The 20979-nt window shown below is 44.6% G+C and overlaps 2 protein-coding genes and 1 non-coding gene across 5 annotated transcripts in view; 2 read left to right on the top strand and 1 right to left on the bottom strand.

Annotated features, from left to right (window-relative positions):
• LRSAM1 (leucine rich repeat and sterile alpha motif containing 1) overlaps nucleotides 1-11238 on the bottom strand; it is a 31938-nt gene extending 20700 nt beyond the window's left edge. For both annotated transcript variants that reach the window (XM_077306855.1, XM_077306854.1), the window contains exons 1-7: nucleotides 11094-11238; nucleotides 5228-5332; nucleotides 3413-3469; nucleotides 2527-2571; nucleotides 1759-1836; nucleotides 1308-1376; nucleotides 271-355 (exon numbers count right to left, since the gene is read on the bottom strand). In XM_077306855.1, coding sequence (XP_077162970.1) covers nucleotides 271-355; nucleotides 1308-1376; nucleotides 1759-1836; nucleotides 2527-2571; nucleotides 3413-3469; nucleotides 5228-5299 — 406 coding nt within the window. In that variant the 5' untranslated portion in view covers nucleotides 5300-5332; nucleotides 11094-11238. The remainder of the gene's footprint in view (nucleotides 1-270; nucleotides 356-1307; nucleotides 1377-1758; nucleotides 1837-2526; nucleotides 2572-3412; nucleotides 3470-5227; nucleotides 5333-11093) is intronic.
• Nucleotides 11239-11630: 392 nt separating this feature from the next.
• On the top strand, nucleotides 11631-20976 carry RPL12 (ribosomal protein L12). Of its 2 annotated transcripts, XM_077306866.1 has the most exons (7): nucleotides 11631-11800; nucleotides 13142-13215; nucleotides 14285-14383; nucleotides 16111-16192; nucleotides 16860-16946; nucleotides 20661-20773; nucleotides 20878-20976. In XM_077306866.1, exons 1-7 carry the CDS (start codon nucleotides 11764-11766, stop codon nucleotides 20881-20883), a joined length of 498 nt encoding a protein of 165 aa, XP_077162981.1. In that variant the 5' UTR covers nucleotides 11631-11763; the 3' UTR covers nucleotides 20884-20976. The 2 variants fall into 2 exon arrangements, with proteins under 2 accessions (XP_077162981.1, XP_077162979.1); XM_077306864.1 differs by lacking the exon at nucleotides 20878-20976 and having other exon boundaries at nucleotides 20661-20794.
• On the top strand, nucleotides 16631-16763 carry LOC143822260 (small nucleolar RNA SNORA65). Its single transcript, XR_013226114.1, has one exon. It is a non-coding gene; the product is annotated as a small nucleolar RNA SNORA65 (small nucleolar RNA).
• Nucleotides 20977-20979: the final 3 nt, after the last annotated feature.

Below are 20979 nucleotides of genomic sequence, written 5' to 3' on the forward strand. Positions count from 1 at the left end.
TATTGCCCTCCGCTATCAGCCAAGCCGTCTCGCAGTGGGTTACATATGATACTCCACATAAAAATACATTAAATGCCTGAATCCCCCTGTTAAAAGCATAATATCCCCGCTGCAAAAATGATACCTCCAAAGGTGGCCAACAGGCCTCTAGTTCCCTATCTGTATCAACTTTAGCAGGAAGGTCCCAGCAGAGCAACAAGACTTTGTCCATATAGCCTGACTGTGCTTTCCTTCTGACCCACACACATATGCAAAGATGTTTAATACTACCTTTTGCATTGAGGGTCTGCAGCTGGACAAGATCCCCTATCGAATGCGGAAGTGCCTTCAATAGGTTCCGCTCAACATTCAGCACCTGCAAGAGCAGAGAGATGAGACTGGAGATGTTGATCTCTCGTTCTTTGTAAGGTCCAGCCTGGGGCTATGGTTGGCCACACCCAAATCCAGGTCTCAAGGATACACTTCCAGTTCAGTTCCCACCCTAAGCTATAGTGCCAGATGCAGTGACACCACTGTGCTACTTAGGCAAGGCTACTTAGGCAAGGAGTAACAACTCTTAAAACACGTGAAGGTCTGTAAGCAGTCATAAGCGAAATGCAGGCTTTACCGATTCCTTGTTTGGATTTGGAATTTCCAGTGCATGCCTACAGATCTACACTTTTGGAGTATTACAGTGTTGTGTTTGTGCTTTTAAAGCATTGGATAAAATTTTTCCATGCCGTATAAACTCTTCCTTAGTTGTGTTGTTACTACACAGTGGGTTTTCTTCTTTTGTACAAAGACCCCAAATAGGGCAGGGGACCTGCAGCTCACAAGAAATGCTTGGTCCATTTACTCTTGCTGCGAAAGGAAGTTTACTGCAGGGGCTCTGTAACACTGCAGTTTCCTTGGAAAGATTTCCCACTTCCTCTGGACAGGAGCCTGGACTGGTAGTTGAGCACAGTTCTTTTGTGGTCCCATTGATACTGATAAGGGTTAAGGGAGTCCAAAGGGGTGGCATGCCTCTTCTTACAGATTTCCTGCTCGGAGGGGAGGCAACGGCTGGGATTCTTTTATACTCCTTTACACCAGTTCAGCAGTGACAGGGATAAAATCAGCATGAGAAAGGGACGTTCACCTCCTTCCTGTGGGAGAAAGTGCTCTTGTGCCAGCTCCCAAGTCCTGACTGCTGTCCAGCTTCATGAGGCTCAGTAGTAAATGAGATCCCAGGAGACAGAACAGCCTTAGAGATTCCACACATAGCAATCACTCTGGCCGGCAGAAACATTTCTGGAAAAGAACTCCCTAGGACGTGGCTCTTTCTTTACCTGGAGAGATGTCAGTTGACCAATATCAGCAGGAAGTGAGCTCAGCTGGTTGTCATGGAGATCTAAAACCTGGAAGAGGAGAAGACATGCAAAATGAGAGTCGCCTACCAAGGCCCCAAAGCAACAGGAAAAGAAGAGCTGATGCTTTAGCTGGGAATGTTATAGGGAACCCACTTTTATGTGGTGTGTCCGGGGAAAGTGGGCATCAAAGTATGGAGTGAGGAGCAAGGAATGGTGCTCGGATGACTATCCAGCACTTGCTCCCAAAATGCACAATGGAGCTTGGTGCCTTTTACTTCACTTCCCAACCAAGAAACCTGCACTTAGCTGACCCCCTTACCCACGTAACGCACAGAACTATGCTAAGCAGGTCTACTCAGAATCCTACTGAAGTCAGCTCAATAGAGCTTACTGCAAGGAAAAATGTTCTAAGGATTGCTCTGTCAGTTACCTTCACAGTTATGAGATACAGGAGACTGCAAGACTTTGGGACCAGAGATGTCAGGCAATTTGTATGAGCAATCAGCACCTAGGAAAGAAACGAAGGCGGCGTTTTTATAGCGGCACCAAGAGTCATCATGGGGCGTCTTCTTTTTCCTCCTCACCAATTTAAAACTGGAATGAGGAAACAGATGCTGAAATGTATAGCTTGATTCAGCAAGGCTCTTCTTGTGTTCTTATTGAGAGAAAAGGACAGGAGTAGACAACAAAAGGGTACAGGAGGCAGGCAGGCAGGCAGGATTAACCACAAGGGAAACAGTATCAACGGGCCCATAAAAACTTCTGATTGCCTTCAAATTTAAGACTTGGAAGATAGTGTGGTACAGGAGCTGAGAGAACGAGCTGTGATCTTGGAGGGCTCCAGTTCAAGTTGATAGCCAAGTCACTCTCCCTCAGCCTCAGCTGTCCCGCTCCCCCATTTGCAATATGGCCCATCTTACAACATTGTCAAGAAGCACTTTGAGCTATGAAAGTTTTCAGAGTAGTTTGTTTTAAGATTATGCATTCAGGATTCCTAATTTCTACCAATAAAGTCACAGAAAAGCTGATAGCAGAAAACAGAGCAAAATCATTATGCTTTCAAATTACTCTGGCCAGTCTCATGTGCTGGGTCAGACAGTGCACCGGAGGGTTCCCAGACTCGCTTGGTGGAGTGTGGGCATGCAGGGAACCCCAAAAGTTCCCATGTGCACATGGAGGCCACGTCAGTATTCTTTACCTTTTTCTGCAGGACTTTACAGGTTGAAAAGACTCCATATGGAAGCTAAAACAGCAAAACAAAAAGCAAACCAAGGTTAGATAAACTATAATGAAAATAACCATACAGAAAATCATGTTCATGGCTTAAGGCATATGATCTTCAACATCCTACCTCCCATATTGAAAGGGCATGCAGCAGAGCAGAATGTTTGCATGGGAGGGGGGAGAGCAGGTGGACAGTGGGGAATAACAGTGACTGAACAGATGAAGTGACTGTATATGGAACCAGACTGCTGCTCTCTCTATGGGTTCTCAAGGGCCTCAGGCAAAGAAAGGTCTTTCCCAACATCTGCTACTGGAGATCCATTCATTGAAGATACTTTGGACTGAACTGGCGACCTTCTGCATGCAAGGGAAGTGCTCCACTACTGAGCTATAACCCCTCCCATCTCGTTTTTGGATGTCTTGGTTCCTGCTTTATTGGTGAATAACAGAAATCTTCAGTCTACAGTCTGGCAAAATAATTTTCAATGCACTGGATGTTTCCTCTAAAGAAGATGTCCATATTGATCCCAAACCATATCCTGGAAGCAAAACGAGCTGAGCCTTTAATCTTAACCTGCCAACTCTAGCTTGGAAAATTCCTAGAGATTTGAAAGAGATGCCAGGGGGAGGCAGAAATTAGAAAGGAGAGGGAGCTGAGTGGAGATGTGATGCCTTTAGAATATGCCCTCTAAAATGATCATTTCCTTCAGGGAAGCTGATCTCCATAGTTGGAAAATCAGTTATAATTTCACGGGAACTCCAGACCCTACTTGGAGGTTGGCATCCCATTAATAGCCTGGCTTCCCAGCTCCAGTTGTCCCGCAGACCACTGACCCACTGTGTGGCAATCAGCACCATACCTCTGAAAGTTCACATTTGGATATATCAAGGATATCATCAGCTCCGGCTTCCTTTGCCTGAAGAGAGAGAGAGAGAGGAGAAGAGTGAGAGGAATGAACCACTGCAGAATCCAAATACCATTTTTACTCTAAAATGGATGGAAATTTTTACCTCAGAGCTGAGCCTGCCCAGGGGTCCCCAACCTTTTCAACCCTGAAAACATCTCTGGATTTATTTATTTATTAATTAAACTTTTATACCGCCATTCCCTTAGGCTCACGGCGGTTTACAAGATAAAAATTGCAATAAAACCCATAGTTAAAACTATTAAAACCAATCCACATTATTTCTGACTAAGGGTGGTGGGCACAATTATAAAATAGTTGCAGAAGGAGGTAAGGCCAATCACAAAAACTGCTACCATGGAAGGCGGGGCCAACCACAACATGGCAGGGAGTAAAGTCATGCAAAACCCTAACAGCAATTTTTCAACACTTTATGAAGCAGCTCTGTTTAATAGGAGGCCTTTTTAAATTAACGTATTGCTGAAAAATATTTTCTTGCATGCAAATGGCTTCCTTTCAGTCGCTCAGTGAAGATCCGTGAATTGTGATGGCAGCTGCTGCCAAAAGCACCTTTAACAAAAATCTGCATAGCCAATCAGAGATCCAATGGCCAATCAGAAGCCCTGTTGGGCAAAAAATCCACCCGTCTCCATCCACTTTCTAAAAAAACCTTGGTGGGTAGTCAGAAAAGTTGCCACTTGGTGTCCTCAGACAACATACACAGATTCCCTCATCTAACCAGGGATTTAAAAAATACACTGTAAGACCATTTATGCACTGGAGGTTTCATGCCAGGCTGCAGGCTGGAGTTTTAGTCATAGCAGGTTGGCCCACCTCTTCCTGCACCCACATGGGGGAGCATTTGGCCTGGTGCACCTCATCCGCCCCCGATCTGTGCTCCTGACAGGGGGGTGGGGCAGTGAAGTTCCCAGTGCATAAACGGTCCAAGTGAGGACTACTACTTGTCCTTCATACAATTTTCCAATTGTAATGGTATTGTTCAAACTCTACCTATGTACATCCTGGTTCCCCATGACAGCTCTGTGGATTCTCACTTATCTATCAGCATATACTGAACTCCTTCCTCCCTGGATGCAGCTCAAGCCTTCTATAGCAGAGTTCACAGAAATATCTGTATTCTCCTAAGGCAGCTTTTCTCAACTTTTTTACAGTTGAGAACCCCCTGAAACATTCTTCAGGCTTCTAGAAATTTTAGAAGTGGTGCAATCATGCAGAATAAGGTTGGGAAACATATCTGTGTACACGCCTACCTTCCCCTTCCCACCTCCTCCAGGGCCATCACTAGCTATTGTGGGTGGGTGGGGGGGGGGGAAATGGATCAACATGACCATATATGGTTTCATGAAACCCTGGTTGAGAAAGTCTGTCCTAAGCAAAGAGTTTCTCATTCATTACAACAACTACCTTCTGTAGTAGTTCAGGCTAAGAGAATGAGCACCCCACTGTTACCCAAGTGTGCTTCATGGTCCAAGCAGATTTGATTCACGAAGTGAGAAGCGAAAAAGAAATTAAAATTTTTGAATCAGATCAGTGGAGCTGTGAAATTTGATACCATCTCTGGAGACTGGTTCCAATTTCTTTGAACAGAGGCCATTTGGAAGTCTATCCAAGGAGGAAGGAGCAGCAAAGGCCACACTGAGCCATTACCCGAAGGTTGTGGCCAGCTTCCATTTTTGGTGGGAGGCATTAGCTTCAGAGTCCTGGCAAATGGCCCACCTTGCTATGACCCTGTTCTCCAGGGCAACTTACCAGGTACATTTGATATTCAAGACGCTTGCGGGCTTCATCGCTGGGTTTCCTTTTACGGAAGAAGAGCAGCATCTTCCTCCTGTTTCCTGGGTCTTGACTCAATGCCTGAAGGTGATCGATGGAAAAGACAGGTAAGGCAGGGAGGAAAGAGCAATGAGAATTTCTGGATCATCTCAACATTCGACTGACAACTATCTACCTTGTCATCTGTCTGACAATTATCTACCTTGTCAGACAAGTTTTGCTTGATAACTAATTTCTCAAAACTATTTCAGAAGTAATTTTCAACAGACTCCCGCCCTGTTTATGTGTTAAAAATGCATCTTCCAATTCACATGGGTGGGAAGAATACCTAAATCGTGTCATATTTTATATAGATCTGTTTTATTCAATGTTGCTTTAATGTGGCTGGACCGAGAGGGGCAGTCCTTCAAACTGAATAAAATTACAAAAGAAGGAAGGGCTTAAACTGAGAAACCATGCACTTAAATTCCATATTATACTTGAAAGAGAACCCAAAACAAAGTGGTTGTATCTGGAGAAGGAGTTACTGGAGACTAGAAAATGTGTTTTGATAACAAAAACACAGCAGATGCCCTATAAACAAACCTTTCATTTTAGCTATATTCCAAGTGTATAATCATTGAAGAAAGCATTACTGACTAGTCAATAGCAGTGTGTGTCAGGAGTGGTAGGGTTATTTTACTTTAATGATACAGTTCTATCAGCCTATGGTCCATGAGATGAATCACTCATTTTCTATCTATCATTACCCTGAAAAAAAATTTTTTTTTTGTCACTGATATGGCTACCTCTTGTGACGTAGGGTGGTAAGGCAGCCGACATGCTGTCTGAAGCTGTCTGTCCATGAGGCTGGGAGTTCGATCCCAGCAGCCGGCTCAAGGTTGACTCAGCCTTCCATCCTTCCGAGGTCGGTAAAATGAGTACCCAGCTTGCTGGGGGGTAAACCGTAATGACTGGGGAAGGCACTGGCAAACCACCCCGTATTGAGTCTGCCATGAAAACGCTGGAGGGCGTCACCCCAAGGGTCAGACATGACGCAGTGCTTGCACAGGGGATACCTGTACCTTTAGGGCTACCATAAGATATGATCAAGCTAGTAGAAATTTCAGTTTGTCCCCTACAGGCACATCAATAACTCCTTGGAAACAAAGAGAAACAAAATTCTTCCTTATATGCGTGAATTGCGAGCACCACTGGAGTACAGTGCTGTAGAGTCCATCCTCCAAAGCATCCATTTTCTCCAGGTGAACTGTTCTCTGGAGTCTACAGATAAGCTGTAATTCTAGGGGATCCCCAAGCCTCACCTGGAGGCTGGAGTCCTTATTCACAAAACATCCTAACTTGAGGGCAAGTATCCGGATCAGGAACTTTTCAAATGGGTGTGAATGTATAGATTTTGTGATGTCATACATAAGAACATATTGCCAGAGGCTCATATTTCAACAAAAAGGAAGGGTTCACATGGACCCTGATATGACCATGTGCAAGTGGCATACTTAAGTCAGTTTTTCCTTCTCCTTTTAAAATTAATTTTAAATAAAACTGCCCACCCTATAGGAGCTGTCTCCTTCTATTGTTAAGATGAAGGCACAGGAACAAGATTTAAGGGACAGTTAGGAGAAGATGTTCATGATCAAATATAGCCATCATCTCCATTATATGCAGGATTAATTAATGTGAAAAGGGAATGGCCAACAGCACTTCTTAACTAATAAAGTCAAATAGTGTTCATCAACCAGCTCAGATCTGTGCTGACAAAACTGTGGCTTCAAGGGCAATTTATTTCATAGCTGGTGGGCCTGCCCTTTGGTCCAGATATACTGGAGTAACTTCTCCAACAGAGAAAATGTAATGGAATACATCACAATACCGAAAGCCGCTAAAATTACCCTTCTTAATTTCCAGATCAATTCCCACTCAGCAAGTGTTCATGTTTGCACTGATATGATCTCCCTTCTTTTAACAGACACAGGAATGCAAACCACAGCACAATGGACTAGTAAATAATTCCCATCAATACAAAAGTGGGCTGGAAGAATATATCATCATATTCAATGAAATAACAAAACAACGAGATAAAAGACAGTAAAAGATATGTAAGCCACTTCCTTGATGATTTTATTATACTTAGGACTTCTATACATTCGTTTTAAAAGGCATACTTCCTTTGTTCTCAATACAGTGCAATCTTATGCAGAGTGAACCCTTCAATTACAACTGATTTAGGCTGAAATACCTTTTGCATAAAATGGTGCTGTAAGGAAGCACTGTATCTGACTAAAACAGCACTGACTATTGAAAGTTTATAATCCCCCCCCCCCCAATCTCTTTGGCCTTTGAGGTGCTACTGGATTAAAATCTAGTTGTACTACTGTTTATCCAACAAAGCTAAACCATAACACCTAAATCCATTGAAGGCAATAGGTGGCAGGGAGAGGGTAAGACATTGCTGTACTTTGTTTACAGAGCTTTTAATTTATTTTATATTTACTATCTCTATTTTTCAGTCTCTTTGACGGCTTATCTTCCTAGACTTTTATTTGACCTGGGTTTTTATCTAAATGTGGGAAAGACAAAAAGATTGCTTAGGTTCTGTTTTTTCTGGCACTACACAGTGTTTTTTTCTATTTCACTTATGTAGTATGTATTTTAATCTACATGTTCCCCATAAATTCATGGAGTATAAGATTTATAGGAGGCAGCTAGTGTTTTATATCATTGGTATTTATACTCATGGGACTTGATCTCAATATGCAGATAACTTGTGCAATGGGTTACATGACATGGAGGATTTCTAACTTACACAAGTAGAAATGCCAAAATTATTCCTTACTGTCTCCTTTTGCCAAGTGAAAGCATTGTATCACCACTATCTTATCTACTTGCCCAAGCTAAGAGCACCAAGGACTTCTTCTGAAACACGTTCAAAACACAATTCAATAAAACCACATGAACCATCTCCTGTCCATTCCATTGCTCAATACAGACACTGTTATTTTGTTCAAAATTATACTAAAGCATTATTTGTTGTTGCAGCCATTACAAAACTGAGCTTTGTACTTTTTAAATTTTGACCATGCAGCACAGAATCCAATCCAGTGGGCTTAGAAGAGGTGTAACTCTGCTTAGGATGACACTGTAAATCATACAATGTGCTGTCTGACACCTTATAGTATATTTTGATAACCTATTTTCTTTTCCTTTGGAAAAGTGCTCAACACCTTATGGTTGCATATTTTGCTGGTGTCTCCAGAAAGACATCAAAATATTGTTTTAACAGGCTTAATACTGCCGATGAAGTTATTTGTACGTATTTAGAATGTTCTGTTTTACTTATTGTGTACTACTTGTATGAACAGGCGTTTCAATGAAAATTTAAATAATAAAAGACTTCTTCCTCTACCTTCTCATCCATGACAGAACATGGAAGAAAGCCACTGGGGTACAGCGTTTAATGTGTCAGACTAGGATCTGAGAGACCTAGGTTTGCATTCCCACGCTGCCATGGAAGCTCACTGGATAACTTTGGGCATCCTCCCTGTCTAACCTGTCTTAGAGTGTTGTTGTGAGGATAAAATGGGGAAGGGAAAAACACTGGAAGGATAAACTTTCATATATTAGGATCTGCTCCATCAGAAGAAAAGGACCCCAATCTGTAACAACGTCTGTTATAAGGAGCCACAGGACATTTTAATTTTATTTTGTTGTTGTTTCTCTTTAACATGCAGATGAGCCTCTGGGATACATAAAAAGGAATATGACACACAAAAACAGTAAGCAGATTGAAAATCCTCTCATAAGCTAAAATGGAAACTAAAAATACTTTGACAGAAAGCTCCCTACAACAGTTTAAAGATTATTCCAAAAAGTCTGAAGCAAAAGGACAGCAGAGACAGTCCTTTGTGGTGTGTGTTTGTGTTTGAGAGTCCTGACCTTGAGCCTTGCCATTATTTTATGAACAAACTAGTTTGTTTGGGGAGAATCCCAGGAATTTGTGTTGGGGTAGCTTGTCTCACTGGAACAATGATAGGATGACTACAGGGCACAGGAGGGAGCTTTGTGCCTTCAAAAGCAGCTTAAACAGACAGAAATGCAACAGGTATGGTATTGCTTGGTATGGACAGATAGTGCCAGGCATAGGAGTATTTTAAGCAGCTATCAGGAAATTAGAAATAATAAGGCACAGGCATTCTGCCAGACTAACAATCAAGACTGTCAGACAATCTGAGCATTTAAATGTTGCATGATAACAAGTTCCCAGCAGGAAGATGCAGTGATTGCATCTTCTTTCTATCTGGCAGATAAGGGCACAGGAGTGCTGCCACGAAAGACAGCCCTGTTATGCTAATTTTCTGTTTATCTGGTTGAGGGAGCATGGTTTGGAAGACACTCAGTCTTGTGAGTTTCATGGATGAGCTCTGGGTCAATGGTGGAGACCTGTTTATATGCAAACAGTCCAAGGTCTGGTCCCAGGTATCTCCAGTGAATGGATTTCAAGCAGTGAGGCCTGATCCTCTGAGATCTGCTGCTTGTCAAAAATTGAAAGTCCCGGGCTAGATGGATCCATAGCCTGTCTCTGTATGAAATACACACAGTCTGAAAGGATAGTCTGAAAGCAGAGGGTTGGACTAGATGGGCTGTATGGCCCCTTCCAACTCTATGATTCAATGATTCTATGATAGTCTAGGTACAGTTATTTTCCCCTGCCTAGACAACTAGATGCTTAAGCACTACTGTCTTTTTAAACTATTAAATAAAACAGTGGTCCAGTGGCACCTTAAGGACTAATAAAGCATATCCCAAATAAATGTTTGCGAGATAAGAATTCACTTCCTCAGATGCACAGGGGTGTAAATAGGCCAAGTCTGCTTTCTATATACAACAGAAGGGGAGATATAAACAAAACCTTGTTCAAAACAAGATCCACTAGAAAGAGCAACCAGTTCACCCAGCATGGGCACGAGGTATTCCCAACTGTCGTTAGACAGGTAAAATAATTGAGTATAGGATGAAGTGAGATAAACAGATACTGTAGGAAATTCCAGCATTATAGTTGGAATAATCAACATTCTTATGTGGCAGGAACTGCAAGGGATTAGAACCTATATCAACTAAACTGACGTAGCCTGCAGATTTGACAGCTGCTTGACACCAAGACGTGACTAGCCCAAGCTAACATGATCTCATCAGATCCTGGAAGATGAACAGGTTTGGCCCTGGCTAATATTTTGATGGGAGACTTTCAAGGAATACCAGAGCCATGATGCAGAGACAGGCAATAACAAGCCACTTCTGATCACTTCTTGCCTTGCAAACCCTACAGAATCTCCATAAGTCAGATGTGACTTGGCAGCATTTTCTACCACTAGTAAGAGGCTGGTGATGAGGATGAACCACAGGAGTTTCACGTCCCCCGCTCTCCATTTGCCAAGTACAGCCGCACCAGTTTGATTTCCTGCAACGGCTGCGGGCCAGGTAGGGACCCAACAGGTGCAACCTTGCCTAGCAATGGGGAACAGCGCTCGAAGCAAAGCAGTGACGCCTTCTCCACTCCTTATTTGCCAAGCAAAGCTGCACCCGTTGGATTCCTCTCGCTCACCTCCCCTTGCTGTCAAAAACTCCATAAGCTTTAGCCCGCAGCAACCCTAATCCTGCATCTGTCACTGCAGCATCCGGAGAGGCGAATCCCGGACCCTCGAGGACACACCCAGAATCAGAAGAGGGGAGGAGGCTTTCGAGGAGCAGCTCCACCCCCTCCCCATTCTGGCTTCAAGCCCAGGGCCGAGGGACTTCGGAGACGGCCCGCCCACCCTGCCGGTCCCTTACCGCGCCCCGTACTCACCGGCTCATAGCGAAAGCCGCCCTCAGTCCCTTCTCGTTCTGCACAAGGATCACCTCAGGAACTTCCCAGATCCTCCCCGGTCTCCGCCCCATGCCTGTCATATCCCATGAGCACCCTCTCCCTCGCCACCCACAAAGACTGGAGCCCAGAGCGGCCCTCGAAGAACGCCCGGAAGCGGTTCACCCAAAACAAAAATGGCGCGACGAGCCTCGCTCGCCGGAGTCCTTGCCCGAAACAAGAAGGGTTTCTCAAATCTCACGAGATTGAGATTTGAGAAAACCGTCGAAGTTGTAAAATTAGATTGACTGAGATAGTTCTAATCCGCGACAGAATAGCTTTTATCAGAAACTATCTTATATCAATGGCCTTTTCCAGACAAGGCGAGCTCAATCAAGCCAACCTCAGCTTTTAACTGAACACCGGAAGTTTAGTTTGTGCGCCTGTCAAAAAGAAAAGAACGGGGGATTCATTGTCCCCGCGGCAAACGTCTGCCCGTGATTTCTGGAGGGGAGCCTTAACGCCTATTCTCGCGAGACCTCAGACTATAAAACCTGAGATCGCGGCCTAGGGAGTCTCTTGGCCATCTTGACGAAAGGAGGAAGGGGTGTTGTTGCTCCCTCTATCCGTCTCAATCCTTCCCGGTGCGTAGCCCGGCCCTCCTCCCGGCGCCATGCCGCCCAAGTTCGACCCCAACGAGATTAAAGTCGGTAGGTATTAGAGCTCCCGCCCTCTCTTCTCGGGGCTGGCTCCGAGTTGAAGCGCGCCCTGTAATTAGGCCTGGTTAACGCATGCAGGCAAAGAAGCTGGGAGACCGGAGTGCTCCATTTCGCACTGCAGGTGGAGGATCCCGGTTGGGGATATTTCCCCTTTCCGAAAACTGCGAGTAGAAAGCCATCTCAGAAAGCAACGTTAGGACGTGACGCTTTTCTTCCAGCTGTGCTAGTTTTCTGTGGTCGGAGGGGTTCCCTTTATGCGCTCGAAAATTGACAGCCACCACCTGCTGTTTGAAATGGCGCTGTCCGTGAGACTGATCTAGGATTTTGCCACTTCATTCCCTTGCATGCGTGGGCACGTGTTCTGTGCTAAGCATACGGGACTTGTGGGAATGTCTAGTTTTCACTTTTAAGCTGACTTGAGTGTGGCATTCTGGTTTGTATCGTGCTTACAGTTGGAATGTTTGGCTTTCTATTTTTTTAATAGCCTTAAGGTCTTGGGTACTGTGTAGTATAATCATATGCTTTTTAGATTTGCCTTGTATCCTTTCTTGATTATAGTATTGCAGTATCTCGGTGGGCACAAAATGAAATTGTGCATTTAGATGTATCTGACCTCTGTCATGGACAAAATAGCAGGCAGTAGTAAGGCAAGTAGCGGCCAGTGCCCAATTCCCACCCAGTTTAATATGGGAGACGTGACCCAATGAAGATAATCACAAAATAATGCTGCTGAAGTGCTTGTATGAGGGGGTATAGCCACGCCAAGAAAATCCGTAACTTTATCCTGTAGCATAGACAGATCCACATCTTAACATGCCAGTCTTCAAAAACAGCAGATCCTGAGTAGCAGAGAGGATTATATGTAGATTCTTTCTTTTTACAATGCTGTGATTGGATAAGTTATGCTAGGAGTGTCATGTCACAGTAGGAAGAATTAGAATTCACATCCCCTTGGTCCTGATCCATCAATTATGCTCACCCATGTGGGATTAACAGCCGAGATTGGACCCACTATGGAGGATTCATTCTGCATCATTTTTTAATAGGAATTCCTGTTGCAAACCACACTGATCACTGTAGGGTTGGTGTGACATTCCCAAGGTGTTCGTAACCTTGGCTTTCTTTCCCTTTGGGGAAGGCAAAGCAGTGTACATAGCTTTCTTCACAACAACCCTGCAAGTTAGGTTAGGCTATAGCACTTCCCATTGTTCTTTCTGTATACATTGCAGTGTGCAGTAGCCATCTGTGTGACCTGCAACCACAGAAGGAGGTATTATGTGTGTGTGTTTGTGTTCCTCTTCTAACGTTTGCAATTTTTAAAATTTCTCACAGTGTACTTGAGATGTACTGGAGGTGAAGTTGGTGCCACTTCTGCTTTGGCTCCTAAAATTGGGCCCTTGGGTTTGGTAAGTATTTTGCAATTCCTTGTTTTATTTGACCGGCACTCCATTAAGTTGAATGTTAAGCTCACTGCTTTTTATTCTGACCAGCTAGATTAATAACTGCTTTAGTAAAGTTGATTTAGGGGTATTGTTATGTAATTTCAGGACCCATTTAATTTTATACAGACAGACTTTTCAGGATATCTAAATAGATTATCAGTATGGCACCAGAAAATAAAATATGGGTCATGAAATGGCAGGGTAGGTGGTCCAATTGCTGATAGGGAAAAAATACTGATGCAAAAGTGGGGGGGGGCGCTACACCAGATGGAGTCACTTTGAGAATTCCCTAAACCACGAATGGCCAAACTGGCTCTCTAGATGTCCATGGACTACAATTACCATGGGCCCCTGCTAGCACCATGATTACTCATGGTAATTGTAGTCCATTGATACCTTGCGGTAATGGTTCGGAGTGTGGACTTCTAATCTGGTGACCCCGGTGTGATTCTGCGCTCCCCCACATGCAACCAGCTGGTGGGTGGCCTTGGGCTCGCCACAGCACTGAGAACGCTGTTCTAACTGAGCAGTAATATCAGGGCTCCCTCAGCCTCACCCACCTCACAGGGTGTCTGTTGTGGGGAGAGGAAAGTGAAGGCGAATGTAAGCCGCATTGAGACTCCTTTGGGTAGAGAAAAGTGGCATATTCTCTTCTACATCTGGAGAGCCACAGTTTGGCCACCTCTGCCCTAAACACTAGTGTTGGACAGTGGGGAAAAGAGGTACAAAAGAGGCTGTTTTTGAGATGGGGATGGAGCAAAATGGTCACCGTTCATAATTCTGTATTAGCCACTGGTCTGCCAGGTCAGAGTGGTGAGGTAGCAGATTTTGGTTTACTGCTCAGGCACTGTCTTAGATTATTTGTGTTAGGGCTGCATTTTTCCTCTGGGCCGAGTGACTTCTGGATCCACAGCCACCCAACAGAACCATACATTCCACTGGAACGAAGCCAGCCATGCATGCCAGAGTGCTGTTTCTTGCCCTGCTGTCACTTTCCAGAGCAGCAGCTCTTATTGTGTCTTTGTTCTTCCAGTCTCCCAAAAAGGTTGGGGATGACATTGCCAAAGCCACCGGTGACTGGAAAGGGTTGCGAATCACCGTGAAGCTGACCATCCAGAACAGGCAAGCTCAGGTACAGATAATGCCACAAGGGATGGCTCTACAGCCTAAGCACAGGGCTCTGAAAATGACCCACCTTGCTGGTGCTGTGAGCCGTATTCCCGGCAGGGTCGACTCAGCCCTTCATCCTTCCGAGGTCGATAAAATGAGTGCCACGCAGCTTGCTGTGTGGGAGGCTTTGGGGACTGGGCCTCAGAAATACAGTCCCCTGGGAATGGGATGTGGAGATATTGGGTGTCTGGGTTAGGCCACTGAAATGATGCCGCTTGATGGGAGCATGCAAATACTGGGATCTGGTGACTTAAAAGGATGGCAGTGAGGGGTTTTGTGGCTGGAAGGCATGCAAAACGCCTTGCTGAAGCTAAGCATTTCTGCTCTTGTCAGTGTTGGATGAAAGTTCTTCTAGGAATTAGGTTTACTAATGGAAGATGGATTATCACTAACAGCAAATCAAAATCTTTACAATCTCAAGTGCTATCTCGAGGGGTGGAAGTAAGATTTGAACTAGGATTGCTGGGTTTGTGTCTCACGGCTCAGCCATTATGCTGCTGTGGTGATCTGAAGGCACTAGTCTGCTGCCCTTTTACCGGAGTTTGCAGTGGTGCAATTTGTCCATCTTTCATTTTATCTTCTCGCCTGTCCCCCAGGGTTATACTGGCTGTAATCAGACTAAGTAATACTGGTCATGGTAGGGTGGGATTTGAACTGTGGTCTCTATTCCAGCATTTATCCATTAAATCAAGTTGGTTGGAGAGATGGATTTAATTTGCTGCTTGCCTGCCCACTAATGGCTTACTGTACATTTGCCTTAATTTAACCTTTCTGGCATGTTACAGTTCGGTATGTGTCTGGTGGTGATTACTGCCAGATCCATTCTTCCTGAACAGCAGCAGTTTTGGGGAGTTGAAAAAGGCAGTGCTGAGTTAATGGGATGATTGGTTCACCCTCAAAGTAGGGATGTCCACTGCAGAATTAGACCAGAAAATAAGACAGGCCCATAGAGATATATGAACCTGGGAAACAGTGAGAATTGAGTTGTATGATTTGTGCAGCCAGGATGGTGCCTTAGGGCTGTGGCCCCCGGTGTCCTGTAGTCTTTTGGCTTCCATACAGCCACCTGCCACCATGCCTTTTGTACATCAGTGACTGGCATGTTCCAGTGGTAGGCTGAGAGCAACCCCAGCTTAAGAGGCAGGGCTTTATCTTTTGGCTGTGTTTGAATTCTGTGCCTTAAAGCTGGGAACACTAAGACAATAGTTTGAGGTTGGTAGTTCTGCTGCTGGTTTGTGCTGTTACAGTGTAAATTGGAAGTAACTCCCCTGCTTCAGTCCCAGCTTAAGATTTGCACTGGTTCTGCTGGCTGCCACTTGGGCGTATTTCCATGCGAAATTGGAAGTTTGGGCTCCAGCAGCTGTGGAGAGTAGCTAGGAAAGAAAGTGATGATTGACGAGGCATTGTGGGTGACGTAGATTATGGACTCCTTACCGAGTATGAAGGACTAGAGATGGTGCTGGAAGGGGCTTGCTTGGAAGGAAGGGAATTATTCTTTGTATGCAGAAAGTCTGTCCTGACAAAATAATCGTGGGCAGTATCCTCCCCCCCCCCCCTCCACATTGGCTGGAAGAAGGTTTTGAGCTTTATCAAGCGGAATGGTTGGCTACAGGCCATTGGCCAGCTTCTCGTTTTCATCCTTCCTCGCCACCTGTTTAACAAGACTCCAACTTGGCTTCTGCCCTCCAGATTGAAGTGGTCCCATCAGCCTCCGCCTTGATCATCAAAGCTCTGAAGGAGCCACCCCGTGACCGCAAGAAGCAAAAGAACAGTAAGTGTACCTTGGTCTGGGTGCTTGAAGGAGGAGGCATATGAATCAACCAGTCATCTTCTCCAGCCTTATCTGAAGCAGCATATAACTTTGTGTGTAGTCAGGCGAAAACAACTAACATGTAGAATACCTGCTAGGGGAGGCTGGCTAAATTTTAAGCCTGCGTCATTATCTGATAGTGTTGACATTCAGTCTCGGGAACTGTAGTTCAGCGTAGAGAGAATTGTCAGAGCTGCTTCTGAAATATGGAAAGGGCAAGGAAACCAAAGTGCTTACTCAGAATGAGGCTGGCATGCAGGTAAGACAACTTAGTAAGGCTTAAAATCCATTATGGGGAAAGCATTGGCATTGTTTACTTAGGGTGCTGTTTTATTTCTGAGTGCCCAAAATGGAAAGTGCTGCTATTTTCTCCACAGCCATGGGAATGTACAACAGCTACCCGCCACTGTGCCTGCCTTGCATGCAGCTGTGGCTGGCACAGTCCAGTGGTGAGCTAAGAGTAAACTCCCCATTCAAGGAAACAGGGTTGCTCTCTCTGTGGGTAACTCTGTGCCGAAGACTGGGAACAAGCGGCAAGGAACACATTTCACAGCCTTGTTGTGGGAGGTACAGCTGATAATTGTCTTCTGGGGCAGAAATGACTGTCTGCATTCTTTCTTCATTGCAGTTAAGCACAGCGGCAACGTCAGCTTTGATGAGATTGTGAACATCGCTAGGCAGATGCGGCACAGGTCCTTGGCCCGGGACCTTGCTGGTAAGGGGCGGAATAACGTGTGCAGTGGAGGGGTGTTGTCAGTCTGAGTAAATTGCCTGTTGTCCCATCAGTTACATAGTCTAGTAGTGCCTGCTCATTGGACCTAAACTTCCAAGTCTTGGGTCTTTTCTAGCCCTCCTTCCCCAAATCTTTTGAACTATAAAAGTTGCTAAGTCTTTGAGAACAATTAAGACCTCATGTACTAGGTATGCACACAAAAAATGACCTTTTAAAACTGCCTAGAAGAGGTGACTAAAGTGTGAATGGGGCTGTCTAATAAATTTGACTGGCCCAAAGTCTAGATTCATAACACAGTGGGAATTGGAACTGTGACCTCTCAGACAGAAGATTGCAACTGCAAGCACTCACCCATGTTGGCTCTCTTAAAGCTCCTTGCTCTTCCACAATGTCTTAACTATAACGTAGAGTGGAAGAAGAGTAAGGTTTTTATACCCCACTTTTGTCTGTCCTAAGGAGTCTCAAAGTGTCTTGCAATCGCCCCACAACAGCCACCTCGTGAGGCAGGTGGAGCTGAGAGTTCGGAGAGAAATGTGACTAGGCTGAAGTCACCTAGCAGGCTGCAGGTGGAGGAGTGTGGAATCAAACCTGGTTCTCCATATCACAGTCTGCCAGTCTTAAAATTAAGCTTTTTGATCTTTCTGTAACTGAAGTCCAATCCTGAATAAGATAATAGTTTGTCAGCCTGTACAGTCCTGGCAGCAAGATTTGTCTATTTAGTGTTGACTACTATGAGCTCGGGATCAAGATTGCAGGGAGAAATATCAACAACCTCAGATATGCAGATGATACCACTCTAATGGCAGAAAGTGAAGAGGAACTAAAGAGCCTGTTGATGCGGGTGAAGGAGGAGAGTGAAAAAGTTGGCTTGAAACTCAACATCAAGAAAACAAAGATCATGGCATCCGGCCCTCTCAATTCCTGGCAAATAGAAGGGGAAGAAATGGAGATAGTGACAGATTTTATTTTCCTGGGCTCCAAGATCACTGCAGATGGGGACTGCAGCAAAGAAATTAAAAGACGCTTGCTCCTGGGGAGGAAAGCTATGGCAAATCTAGACAGCATCCTAAAAAGCAGAGACATCACCCTGCCAACAAAAGTGCGTTTAGTCAAGGCTATGGTCTTCCCAGTTGCAATGTTTGGCTGCGAAAGTTGGACCATAAGGAAGGCCGAGCGTCAAAGAATTGAGGCTTTTGAACTCTGGTGCTGGAGAAGACTCTTGCGAGTCCCTTGGACTGCAAGGCGAACAAACCGGTCAGTCCTAGAGGAGATCAGCCCTGACTGCTCTTTAGAAGGCCAGATCCTGAAGATGAAACTCAAATATTTTGGCCACCTCATGAGAAGGAAGGACTCCCTGGAGAAGAGCCTAATGCTGGGAGCGATCGAGGGCAAAAGAAGTTGACGACAGAGAATGAGGTGGCTGGATGGAGTCACTGAAGCAGTAGGTGCAAACTTAAATGGACTCCGGGGAATGGTAGAGGACAGGAAGGCCTGGAGGATCATTGTCCATGGGGTCGCGATGGGTCGGACACGACTTCGCACATAACAACACTATGAGCTCTCAAACGATTTTGATATGCTGCCCAATGGTGAGCCCCTCAGGCCAGAAGGTATCCAACAAGTGATTGGGGAGGAGCAAGGACCTAGAGCAAATAGCCCTGGATTTTATGATGTGTCTAAGGCAAATCCAGCAGGAACCCCATGTGCTGATGGTGCCAATGGTGAAAGCAAGGGCCTGTGCTTTACTAAGATGCACCAAATAGCAACTTGGAATGTTAGAGGATTGACTCGAGGAAAGTGGGAAATTGTCAAAAGAGTAAAAACAAGTATCCAAGAAGGGTGTCATTTACATGGTGGGTGACTTTAATGCAAACATTGGCACACAAACAGAGAGAGATATTACTGGCAACTTTGGACTTGGAGAAAGGAAGGATGCAGGTGATTGTCCGGCATAATTCTGTCATGAAAATTTGTGTTGCATCGTGAACACTTGGTTCAAACAGCAGAGATGTCGCCTATACACTTGGACATCACCAAATGGACTACACAGGAACCAAATCGACTATAAATCAACTTGTTGAAACAGCAGTTAAACACATACTGCACAAGAGGCCAGAAAAAAGAGCAAAATGACTCTTAGATGAAACGATAAGAATAGCTGAATGTAGAAAAGCTGCAAGCAAAAGGGAGGAAGCAAGAAAATTAAATGCAGATTTTCAAAGGGTAGCAAGAATACACAGTGAAGCTTACTGGAATCAAATGCAAGCAGTTAAAAGATTATTACAAAAAATAGACACATGAGAAATGTTTTGTACAAGTAAAGTGGTTCCATGGAGAAAGGAGTGTGCCAAGGTTGTATTCCTTCCACCTTCCTATTTAACTTGTATGCTGAAATCATTATGAGATTGAATACAAACAAACACTGGAATTAAGATTGGAAGAAGGAATATAAATCTTTGATATGCTGATGACACTACTGTCCTGTCAGACTAGGACAGGGATAGTCAAACTGTGGCTCTCCAGCAAATGCTGGCAGGGGCTCATGGGAATTGTAGTCCATGGACATCTGGAGGGCCACGGTTGGACTACCCCTGGACTAGGATCTGAGAGACCTAGGTCTAGAACAGCTGATTACAAAGGTCAACGAAGTAAGTACGAAATTTGGCCTTAAACACTAGAAAAACAAAAAGATGACCACTGAAAAAACAGATCACAGAAATAATTGATGGTGAAGAGCTGGAATGCGTTAATTTTTCCTGGCTCACAAATTGATGTGGATGGCAATTGTAGTATGGAAATAAAATGTTGAATTGCTCTGGGTCGCTTAACAATGATGAGCTTGAACCGAACCTGGAAAAGCAAGGACATAAGCCTGACTACCAAATGTAGATCAGTTCGATGTATCATATTTCCAATAGCCACTTATGGCTGTGAAAGTTGGACGGTGAAAAAATTGTGGACAAGAGAAGAATTGAGGGAGGTGATGCAGAATTGCGGCGAATGGTGGACAACAACTCTGAGCAGAAACTCATGTTTCAGTGCTGCAGGAAATCGTGCTAGCCCTTGCATTGAGCATCAGCCTTGCATAATACTTGGCTGGATTTACCTTTAACATGTGAACACTGTGTTTGTTCTTTGATCCACCCAGTAAGAGGGGTTGGGGTACCATCTTGCTTGGAACTGTCCTGCAACATTTGAAACCCTGAAGTCTACTGTCAGAAGAGCAGGGATTCGTTGTGAACACTGAGCAAAAAATTATTATTATTTTATTAATTTTACCCGCCACTCTTGGGACACCAACTCGTGGTGGGTTACAACATATAAAACCCCATTACCATTACAGAACATTACAAAAATGTCTGCATATGTTCAAAATTGTCTGCATGTGATCAGGTGAGCTCATTATTTCCGGTGCCACACTCACATTGTCTTGACAGAATCCTTGGCTCATATTAAGATCCCGAACAGGAACCCAGCATGCATAGAATTCCTCAGTGGTCCTTTGCCAGGAGGATATGCCTTCAGAATGCAGATGGGTCGAGGGAGCTTGGGTCCTAGAGAAGGCCAGGCTTTGCTGAACAGTAGTGGCTCTGAAGATTGTTTGGGGGGGGGGGATTAAAACAATAGGTGCTGCAAGTTTTGTTGAAGAAGAGTTCTTAAGTCAGTGTTACATTCAAATTTCACACTTCTCTGCAGGAACCATTAAGGAGATCCTGGGAACAGCACAGTCTGTTGGCTGCAATATTGATGGGAGACATCCCCACGACATCATTGATGACATCAACAGTGGCGCAGTTGAATGTCCAGCAGTAAGTGCCCACCTGTTCTGAAAGAAGTTGGGAATCTCACTGCTACTTGGTCTCAGTGTTACACTGAATTGGCTTGTCCTTTTGTCTTTCTCCTCTCTCCACAGAGCTAAGACTGCGGCCCATGTGAACTCAACACAGCAAGTTCCACAGTGCTTGGCAGTCCTGTGACTATTCATAATAAAAATGCAGTTTGTCTAAATACATCT

This window comes from Paroedura picta, chromosome 12, assembly GCF_049243985.1.
Source record: "Paroedura picta isolate Pp20150507F chromosome 12, Ppicta_v3.0, whole genome shotgun sequence".
NCBI lineage: Eukaryota > Metazoa > Chordata > Lepidosauria > Squamata > Gekkonidae > Paroedura > Paroedura picta.

What these genes read in the sequence shown, in the direction of transcription:
- RPL12 (XM_077306864.1), top strand. Translation starts at nt 11,764, where the DNA reads ATGCCGCCCAAGTTCGACCCCAACGAGATTAAAGTCG. An exon ending in CCCCAACGAGATTAAAGTCG is followed by an intron (nt 11,801 to 13,141) that starts GTAGGTATTAGA and finishes AATTTCTCACAG; the next exon opens with TGTACTTGAGATGTACTGGA. An exon ending in AAATTGGGCCCTTGGGTTTG is followed by an intron (nt 13,216 to 14,284) that starts GTAAGTATTTTG and finishes TTGTTCTTCCAG; the next exon opens with TCTCCCAAAAAGGTTGGGGA.